The sequence below is a fragment of the Electrona antarctica genome (assembly GCF_951216825.1).
Source record: "Electrona antarctica genome assembly, chromosome: 7".
Taxonomy (NCBI): domain Eukaryota; kingdom Metazoa; phylum Chordata; class Actinopteri; order Myctophiformes; family Myctophidae; genus Electrona; species Electrona antarctica.
Window position 1 is genome coordinate 17,435,735 of NC_136812.1, and position 10,836 is coordinate 17,446,570.

Below are 10,836 nucleotides of genomic sequence, written 5' to 3' on the forward strand. Positions count from 1 at the left end.
TCGAGGTTAATCATTTTGTTCAAGGAGGACAAATGACTAAAGTTCGCTTCAAATGCCAGTGTTCTGCCCCCCTGATTGTAACTTTAGTCACTGTAATATGTGTGAATGCTCTTTGTTTGTTTGTTCTTTCCGTTAACGTGAACAAATATTTTCACTATTTTAAATATTGCCACATGTTAAATTGTGCATGGTGGAAGGTTTCCATTGTATTGTGTGGTTTTGCCTCAATGCTAGGCCTATATTTTCTGAAATAAAATCTAAGTATGAACATGTCTGTTTCCTTTGTGTTCCTTTTTGGTATATTTGCGTGTTTCTTCTGATATTTCTGACACTGCAGCCTAAACCTAGGATTTGTCATTTTAATTAAACTGTACTGTATAAGGAATGTGTTATAAGTATAATGAGTTGTGTGATGGGTTATATCAACATTCCAGTCGCATACTTCATTGCAATTACATAAAAAAAAAGATTAATTATTCCTCTAAAATGATGAGCTAGTTTCCGGGCGTAAATCTGTCCATTTTATCAAGCTACGAATTCTGCGTGGATAATGTCTTGCATTTCTCCCATCGAAGGGGGAGGGGACTGAAAGAGGAGAGGGGAGAAGGGATTTAACAGCGAAAGGGAGAAAACCAGATAGTATCTTCAAGATGGATAAAAACGAGTAAGTATATCTAAAGGATAATGCAATGGACTCGCCATAATTTCGAATCTTTATGCTTTTAATGCGTAATGTGTCGTGTTCATAATGCATTTTGAAGAGTATGTTTGTCATCGATTAGGTATAGGCGTTCGGTGGTCTCGGATTTGCAAATACAAATGCTGTGCAATGTCTTACAACAGATTGTAAAATTTGTTACGGATTTACTGTTTCCGTCACGGTGAAATAATGACCTTGTTATGGATGCTTAAAACTTGAAAGCGACGCAAAGGTACATCATGCACAAACAATGTCATATTTAGCTATTTCTTCGTTTTTACATTAAATGGCGTTTAATTGTTTTTCTGCAGCATATTTTCCAAATGGGGTACAAAGATTCCGTAAATGCATGTCACCCTTTAAAATGTCTGCATTTGATCGACAAGGCCTACTTTGTTCATTCATTAAAAAAAGAACCCGGCTCCAAGTCTGAATGACACAGGGTACATTGTCGTGAAACGCTTCTCCAATTTCACGTAGCCTACATGAAACTTTCAAATATTGTAAAGCTATTCGGTTGAGCGACACATTATTGCCGCTTGCCGGCGTTTTATTTGTCGTCTTGCAAATGTGTTGTTTCACACATGATGTGAAGGTTATCATGTTTTGCTAGGGCCATCTATTTGAAATACATTTTTTATAGGATATCAATTTTGGTTTCATCGCAAGCTAATGTTACTGTAGTACAGGTGTTTCACAAACACCGGTGTCTTATCGCATTCTGTGACTCTAGAGGTCGCCGGTTTGCAATTGCAGTAAATGCATTCTTCACAAAGCGGAGTAGGTGCCAAGTTGCCAGTAGAAAACAAACAAAAAAAACGTGTACATGGGCTGCTTAATATTTGTTTTTATGTATTGTAGTTGAAAATAGATTACATATGTGTATGGTACTTATGGAAAATACTGACATTTTGGACATTTGCATACATTTTACTCATCTGATTCCTAGACGTCTAATTATATTTAAACTAAACACATTTGTGGTGGGACCACTGACCAAAAAGGCCACATGACAAATGGTAAAACAGCGACCCTTCGTAGCCACGACGACGGCACTCGATGGGCCACCAATGTGGGTGCTACACACCGTCACCGTCCTGCTGCTGCTGTGTTTTATTTGCGGGCTCTAGACCTCGTTGTCCCGGCGAGTCAGACAGGTAGTGATGTGGCCGCGACGGCCACGGCGGAGCGATCTGCCTAACGACAAAGAGATGTGATGATGATGCCGTCGGGCAGCGAGATCTCATTACAGACAGCGCGTGTAAATGTGTTAGCCTTGTAATGGTGTGAAAAAACCAAACAAAAGAGCGTTTTCACTTGCTTAAAATACCACCAAGTCTAGTCGCCGGGCACTTTAAAGTGGATTTTATAGGCTAAATCGCGGTCGGGTAAGAATGGAGAAGAAAAGGTCTGATTGCACTGCTCTCCCCAAGGGCTGGAAAATGGAAGAAGTGACCAGAAAGTCGGGTTTGTCCGCTGGAAAAAGCGACGTGTATTATTTTAGGTACTGAATGAAAACATGAGGTTGTTACTTCATTCAAGTGAAAGCCACGAGGCTCTGAGCTGGGAGGAATTAGAAACGGAGACAAAGTTTGGAAACAGGGCGTCTGTTTGAACTAGGCCAGTCCAGGCCAGCTTTCACAATGTTGGGATGGGATGAGAAGGAGCTTGTCCCACCCAGCCTATAGTAGTACGTAATTCTTAGTGACGGCCGGGTCCATTTGGTTACACTCTCTGAGTTACAAATGGATACAGATTAACAACAACATAGTAGTTTACTGTAGAAGTAGCAGCTAGTACTACTACTTGTACTTGATACTAACGTTAATCCATAAGCCTGTCCGAGGCCTTGCAAAGCCTCAAATCTCTGGTCCTAATGTAATGTAATCTTACAATTTCCCCACTATAAGTGAACCAACAACGTCAGATTTGTTTCCATTTAGCAGAGGAGAAGAGCAAGATGAGGAACAGAGGCGAGGAGAGAGGGGGGAGGCTCAGGCGGGTCGTTTGTATAGTTTGTGGTAGGCTACTGTACCATCCTACTGGTGTTTACTGTGCTGTGTGATGTAAGTTATGTGCATGAGTTACTAGCACGTTGCAGCAGCTGTTTGTTTCTACTCATTGCAGAATCGTTGCTCCTAGAAGTGAAGTCAACAATGTTTCTACCCCGAAACATTTTGTGTTTAAACAGATTTGTTAACACGGTTACCAACACAATTGTTCCATTCTGTATCAATTGTTACCATTTTTTGCACCCATGGATATAATGTTGAGTTTGAAAGGAAAAAAGTAACACTTTTTGTTTTGAATGTGATGTGAATGGGCCATCAGCATCCTTTTCACTCACCGTTGTCACAAACATGATGCGACGATTCATGAACTCATTGCGATATGGATGATGTGGTGGTGTTCACAGTTTGCTTTTGACTTGTTGCATGTCAAGGTTCTTTACTTCTGTCTGCAGTGTTGTTCGTACCATTCTGATGTCACAATGTGTGGCCTGTGTCCGTGTTTGTGTGCAGCTCTCTTATTTGGCTGTATGATGTCAGCTGCTCCCAACCTTTTCTGTGACCAGGGCCCACTTGAAAGTGTTTGCGGCCCACCCATATGACCACTTAACGACGCGTTGTGACCGTGAGCTTGTCAATCGGCCATTTCCAGTGAAAGCTTTCCCCACAATAACGTAAAAAATAAAATATACTAGTATATGGACCTGAGGGACTCCGGCACTCCGCTCAACCATAAGGGGTTTAAGTGGTTAACGGCGTGTTAAGTAGTCAGATGGGTGGGCCACATGCAATTTCAGAGCATGTTTATTTTAATTAACTATCAATTGATTGTTTTCCTGGCTTGGATCAATGGAATTAAAACATAGGAGCATACTTCACGGTCCTATTTATTGGTATCACAATGAAATCACATTTCTCAAGGTTTTAAAGAAAAAACACTGTCACTAAATGTTAATGGTATAATATCATAAAAAAATCTTGTGTTTTGCCAATTATTTGGGGGCACACTTACACTCACGGCCCACCAGTGGTCCCTGGTGACAACACGGGTTGGGAATGGCTGCTGTATGTCATGTGTATCTCCATCCATGGTTGACTTTACAATGTATTCAGTGTTGTGTCACTTCTCTGTCTCTCCTCGTCCTAGCCCCTCTGGGAAGAAGTTCCGGAGTAAACCTCAACTGGCCCGTTACCTCGGTAACCAGATGGACCTCAGCTCCTTTGATTTCCGTACAGGGAAGATGCTGATGAGTAAACTGAACAAAAACCGCCAGAGATTGCGCTATGACAACAACAACCAGAACAAGGTGAGATGAAGCCTGTCACCTGTCACCATAATCGCCTAATCGCAATTATTTGAGATAATCGCAATTCATTTCATGTTGAAAAATGTTCATATATTCCATATATAATGGAAGTAGACAATCTTCTTCGCTGTCTTTTTTTTAAATTCACCCGAAACATACATTTTGTAACCGTGATCAACAAGCTTTAGTTATTGGCCGTGAATTGATTAGAATCAGAATCTGGGATTCTGGCCTCAAACTTGATGGAATGTCTTGAAGTTAGTCCACGTTCCTCTGCTTACTCGTGACAGACCAAAACACAGTTTGATTGTGTCTGGGATATTTGACAAAAGTTCAGTAACTAGTGACAGAAGCTTTCTTCTCTCTATATATATATAACAGCTTCTGAAAGACTGTACATACAGCTACATATACTTAGCAAATACTGGTGCATATACTTAGTTTGTACCAACATTTACCAACATCAAGTGATGCACTGGTCTTGCTCTCTCTCTCTCCTGCCTGTCTTCAACTTCTGTGTGTGTGTGCACATGTTTATTATGTTTCAAAGGGTAAGCCTGACCTGAATACGTCGCTTCCAGTCAGACAAACGGCATCCATCTTTAAGCAACCTGTTACCAAGGTTACCAACCACCCCAGTAACAAAGTAAAGACGGATCCCCAGAAGGCAGTGGATCAGCCCAGACAGGTATCACCCTCATCCTATTCATATTGCGAACAAGAAAGGCATTAAGAAGATGATGCCATCTTTCATCACAAAAAAACATCATTCACCATCAGTAATTGTGCCTTATAATCGGGATTAACAATATTAAGAAAAAACTATTGGGAATAGCACTTTTGCAGTAATCATGCAGTCGTGTTGGAAGTGACCACGATGAATTGTTGAATACTAAAAGCGAACACACTTTCTTTTCTGTCCACAGCTGTTTTGGGAAAAGAAGCTCGGTGGTCTGAATGCTTATGACATTGCTGAGGAACTGGTAAAAACTATGGAGCTACCTAAAGGCCTGCAAGGTAAACTTGTTACATGTCATTGTTCCCTTATGGCCCCTACACACTGTAGGAGTTTTAAAGTTGTCGGCGAGTCATCAGATCGTTATGTATTTCACACTACAGGAGTCTTTTTTTAAAATCGACTGTCATTACTGTATATCGTTGTGGCTTTCACACTAAACGATTGATAGCCGACTAGGCATCACACACTGCAAGAGTTCACCAAGATGCGATCCAGACCCAATATAGGCTACACATTTGTTTTTTATTCCAATTCATTTTGACATCTCAAACATTGGGCTAATATAGCTACCATGTACGACACAGGACAGGGATTTACCCAACGAATAAAGGTTATATATATATTATCATCTGATCATCTATCGATACAGTCGACGACAGACAGGCGTGTCAGTGAGCACAGTTGTCCTGTGCTCTCATTGGCTGTAATACAGGACTTCTGGGGGCGCGGTTGCAACCCATTTCATACTGTACGATGTCCAGTCGGTGACGGAGCCAAATATCAAACGTGCTAGATATTCAGTCTGGAAGGCATCGGCGAGCAGAGACCCTACGAGTGTGCTGTGTTTTTTTCTTTCTTGCCTTGATCTCCTACCCCCCTCCCCGGCCCCCGCGCTCTTATTCCCTTTCTTTGTTTTCTTGGAAAAACAACACGATGGGAACTATGCACAAAAACAAATTTCACCCACCTTTTTGCCTTAAAACTGTGATGCGACAATAAAGATGATTCTGATTAGTGATTCATGCATTTTGTGCAGGTCAGACAGCATATGGCATGTCAATGTAAACAGCTGGTTGCTCGAGGACCGCAGCAGCACACACAAAGCACCTGTAATCGTGCTTGTAGATGTGCTGTTTCTGATAAGCAGTATAAGTGATCTCTTGCAAATAACAGGGCAGGCTGTGGACAGTCAGTCCTAAAAATCGCATTTGAGAAATAAGTAATATTTGCCAGGTTGCCTGAAGTTTGAACAAAGCCTTGGATATCACGCAACCCCTCAAAATCGTCCCACTGTGCCTTCAGGGGTTGGTCCAGGCTGCACAGACAAGACTCTTCTATCGGCCATCGCTAGTGCCCTCCACACCAGCGCAGCCCCCATCACTGGCCAGCTGTCTGCTGCTGTAGAGAAGAACCCAGGGGTGTGGCTCAACACCACACAGCCCCTGTGCAAGGCCTTCATCGTCACCGACGAGGACATCAGGTAAGCAAAGCATGCAGCGCCACATTCTTCACATATGTATCCAGTTCATGTTCAGTACTCGGTTGCACAGACACATTTTATTTGAAGAAACGTGGAAACTGGAAACAAGTAATTATTAGAAAACGGGGCAAGAAGCTCTCAAAATTGCAACTGTTTCGGTCGCATATGTTCCTGAAATTGCATCTGATCCGAACATTTGTACGAGTGCAAATAATTGTTCTTGTTCAAACTTTGTTTTCCCCAGTTGAACATCTCTTTGTACATTCTCTAGTTAGTATACTCTGTATGTTCCTTGTGAGCTGTAGGCATTGCGTTCAAACAATCAAAATGTTTGTTTTGTGTGCAAGAGTGATTCTATTTTAATGAGATGAGTTGTTCATAGTCGAGTGACGTATTGCGTATTTAATCAACATAGTGAAATGCCAGTAATAGTATCATTCGTGCTGAACATGAAGCAAGGAGGACCCGGCCTATCATCTTGCACTTACACGAATGCAATCAGTTGAAAGGTTATGTTGCACACTCATTTTGGTGGCTCGTCTAGAGCCCTGCTCAGGCAGAAATTCAGAATAGGCAAACAGCGGCAGCCTGCAAGACTGGGAGAAATCAAGAATGGAAACAAATGAAACTAGAAAATGTGCATACATTGTTAGCGCTCCTACAATTTTGGAGTTGATGCTAACATTTTGAACTGGGGAGCACCAATCATGTTCAGCCAGTTACATTGAGAAATGTCCTAATAATGGCATATCTGTTTCGCACCTTACGGTCTGACCTTCCTTCTCACTTCACCCCCCCCTTACACACACACACACACACACGCATGCACTCACCTACGCACGCACGCACGCACGCACACAATATATTCATAACTGTCAACAGTAACTGTTTCCTGTCTGATGTTTGGTGTAGGAAACAGGAGGAACTGGTCTACAGCGTGAGGAAGAGGCTAGAGGAGGCGCTGATGGCTGATATGCTGGCTCACGTTGAGGAGGCCGGTGGTAGCGACGGAGAAGCTCTGAAGGACGAGGGCAACAGTAGTGAGGACATGGACACTGTATAGCACAGGTAAGGTCTGGTTGCATTAATAGGGCGCTTTAAATGGAAACTTTGGGTTGGCTCGTATTATGCCACTGCATATTCATTTGGAACAGTGATTATTTTTGCAGTGGTTAAAATAATACAATCAGAATCAAGTATTCTCTGTAGCCATGTTATACATTTAAAATAGCTCTGCTGTCGGGAAGAAACCACCTAACTACAAAATTATTCAGGAAATAAAATGTATACATTTTTCAAGAAATTAAGAAAACCTTATATTTTGTAAAACAAACCAATAGTGCCTCATCAAAGTTTGTGTTGTGACTTTATATTGTCAATTACTTGCATGAGAGGGGGAGAGGTGGTGGAGTTGGCTGCTTTATCAGACAATTTGAGGGTCCAATGGAGCCACATTTTTTTTATCTATTCTAAATGACATAACCTCACCATCCTTTGTTTTCCTCCTATAAGGTTTTCTGATGTCCGGGAGTGTTAACTAACACAAACAGCTCACAATTGAACGTGAATGGTAGGATCCCCGCCACACCAATCCAACCGTGACTTATCCCCCAGCCTGCACCCCCACAAGACCATTATTTACAGCAGGGCAGCCTAAAGATTGGTTTACCCCTCCCCGTCTAACCCTTGCTGGCTGGAGCTCCGTAATTCCAGCGCTCATTGACCAACTCGGACCGAGGTACTCTGAATCCCTATCGATAATAAAGAGAAGATTTTTAATGTTTCTTAGAACGTCAAAACAAGAAGACATCAGCAATTTAACAAAAGGCTAAAAAGTTAACGGCGTTATGTACAGTATGTGAATTCAGTGTTCAATGATAAAAGTATTTTTTACTAAACAAAAAAATGGGGGAAAAATACATTGTATGGGTTTGCATATTTTATGACAATCATGTCAAACCCCTACATTCTTCTGTACATGCATTGAACACATTTGGGTGCATTTTGGTTTTAGAGAAATAAAAGAATGTGTATGATTTGCATACAGACGGGTGTCAAATTAAAGTAAAAAAACATCAACGTGTCTTAGTGAGGTATTTGGCTACGACAAGCCACCCGAATGGCATCGGTGTGCTATGGCATAGATTGTACAAGTCTCTGAAACTACTGGACGGATGGAACACAATTCCAACAAACAATGTTTTGAAAGTGCTGTCTTAACGCCTCGACCCCAAATCTCACATAGGTGTTCAATTGGGTTGACATCTGGTGACTGCGAAGGTCATAGCATATGATTCCCGTCATTTTCATTAAAAATCATTCATTCAGTGAGCCCTTTGTGCCCTGTGGACGGGGGCATTGTCATCATGGAAGAGACCATTCCCGTCAGGATAAAAACATTTTCATCATAGGATTTATTTATTTATTTAGAATGTTTGGTCTAGTACCGGTTCTATCAAGAATTGCGAGAATGTGCGTATCCTACCTCTTTTCATACAAGTGGACCCAAACCATGGCGGAACCCCCTTCCCCAACAGAGCCAGCTTCACTGAAAGGGTCAAGCATTTAGGCCCGTACCACCCCCATGGTGTACGCCACACGTGCACTCGCCCACTTGTGGAGAACATAGTGAAGGGTGACTCATTCCACTTTTTTGACCACTCTGTAGACCAGTGCCTATGGTCTAAATGTGCACCAACCCTTGTAGGGGTTATGCACAGCAACCCTACTATAACATGGCTCTCTATGTTGTCCACAGGCAGACTGTTCTTGCTGACACATTCTGATCATGTCTGCAATGACGTTCTCACTCGCCTACGAAATAGTTGCCGTTTAGCTTTTCTTTAATACATGAGCATCAGTCATTGAATGTTTGCTTTTTACCACAATTTCTGACCATATTTAGTAGTCTTACCCATAGATTGAAATCCTATTTAAACACAAGCTCCTGCCCCAGCGATTAACTCTTTCACTTAGATGTTGTTTTTGTTCTTGCCATCTTGATCATCAGAATCAAGGTCAACGGGAACCTGCTCAGCAATTGTGTTCATGCCACAGTGCATGATGGGAATGGGATGCTTGATTGTATCATGTGGTACACATGGATGGAAGCAGTTGCATTCCATTATGTTTCTCCACCTATTTATTCAGGTCTTTTTATTTAATTTTTCACCCATCTGTATGTCTTGTGCTTGAATTATACAATGCACTCCCTGAATAGTTCAGCATACATTGACATTTCCTAGTAGAATACCGGTACACAATACACACATAATCCACAAGCGGAGTTCCAGTATGACTGGAACAGACTTAAATTGCAAACGATAGTAAAGCTGAAACGTCTGTGAATCCATCAGAGAGGACAAGTACTGCTCAACTGATGTTTTATCGTGTTCTCAAATATTCTCATTCACGTGTTATGACTTATGTCATCAGACCATTCATGTTCAGTGTTGTTGACCAAAGAGGAGCCATGTTATTTTTTTTGGAGGGGATTACACTTTTGTTTTAGTTCTCTCCAAATCTAGTCTACTTAGCTTAGCTATTTAACTTTAAGCAATCATGTGGCCCCTTTGAGAATTAAAGCAAATGTGATGGAGATGAGCACAGTGATGAAGAAATGACTTGTATTGTTTAACTGTTTTCAATGCTAGTCATCATGTAAGGTTGGTGCTTACTGATGATGTGAAACATTGCTGTTTTTTGTCAATGGCTTGTTTCTGCTTCAACCTCAGTCCATAGATATTTTTTAAAAAGTGTCAGTTTTACCACACATGCTGCCTCGTAGTACCAACTCCCATGGACAAAATTGGTGACAATGTAAATTAAAACTGAGATATTATGTAAATTGAATTTGTTTTGCACTGGGTTTTGAGGAAGAGTGATTTTGTATGACTGTATTACACCATTTCTCAAAGCTTGGTATTTGTTTCCAATTGAAATGAAGTCCCTATTCAATATCAGCAGGCTGATTGCTGAACATTATTAAATTGATTGTTTTAATTATTAAAATAAATCTGTATGTCAACAGCAGTGATGTTTTTTCTTCTGTGTTATCGTTAAATACTTTGATATTCCCATATCAACAAAGTTGATTTGTTGAGCTCACATATGACTAAACACTGAGGCTTGATTCTACAAATGTATTCTAAATCAGTTTTATGGAAAAACGTATAACAGTGGTGCTCAAACCTTTTCATGTCAAGGACCTCCAAAATTATATGTTTTTATCTCAAAATATTGTATTCTAGGGACCCCTATAGGGACAAATATTCACTTTATATATATATATATATTCAAAGATTTGCACACATGTTCAAGATTTTTCACTTTAGGACAAATAGCATTTAAATAGTATACAAAAAAGCTCATCCTTGAGTAGGTTCTAAATGGACCTTTACAGCAATGTAACTCAGCTATGAGTTACATTGCTGGGGGGTCCTTGAAATTAAAAATCTTGTAGATCTGCTACTTTCTTTAGTTTGGGTCCTGGGGAAATATCAAATTTCTCTTTCGGTCTCGAGCTACAACGTTTGGGAACGGTGCACAGTATGTGATAGGGGTCTCTAGATAGAGTGCAGTGGTACGTTGAAAAGTAAAGG

At 41.0% G+C, this 10,836-nt stretch overlaps 1 protein-coding gene across 8 annotated transcripts; it reads left to right on the forward strand.

Moving 5' to 3' along the window:
- The first annotated feature begins 612 nt into the window (after window positions 1–612).
- Window positions 613–10,264, forward strand: mbd3b (methyl-CpG binding domain protein 3b). 8 transcript variants are annotated; one of them, XM_079506665.1, is made up of 8 exons: window positions 1,702–1,772; window positions 2,644–2,721; window positions 3,857–4,016; window positions 4,567–4,704; window positions 4,943–5,033; window positions 6,058–6,235; window positions 7,148–7,303; window positions 7,748–10,264. In XM_079506665.1, exons 1-7 carry the CDS (start codon window positions 1,717–1,719, stop codon window positions 7,296–7,298), a joined length of 852 nt encoding a protein of 283 aa, XP_079362791.1. In that variant the 5' UTR covers window positions 1,702–1,716; the 3' UTR covers window positions 7,299–7,303; window positions 7,748–10,264. The 8 variants fall into 8 exon arrangements, with proteins under 8 accessions (XP_079362795.1, XP_079362794.1, XP_079362791.1 ...); XM_079506664.1 differs by having other exon boundaries at window positions 1,745–1,857; XM_079506662.1 differs by lacking the exon at window positions 1,702–1,772 and adding an exon at window positions 1,864–2,204.
- The last annotated feature ends 572 nt before the right edge of the window (window positions 10,265–10,836 follow it).

Coding starts and splice junctions, on each gene's coding strand:
- mbd3b (XM_079506662.1), top strand. CDS start 2,095: ATGGAGAAGAAAAGGTCTGATTGCACTGCTCTCCCCAAGGGCTGGAAA. Junction 2,722..3,856: donor GGTCGTTTGTATAGTTTGTG/GTAGGCTACTGT, acceptor TCCTCGTCCTAG/CCCCTCTGGGAAGAAGTTCC. Junction 5,034..6,057: donor GCTACCTAAAGGCCTGCAAG/GTAAACTTGTTA, acceptor CTGTGCCTTCAG/GGGTTGGTCCAGGCTGCACA.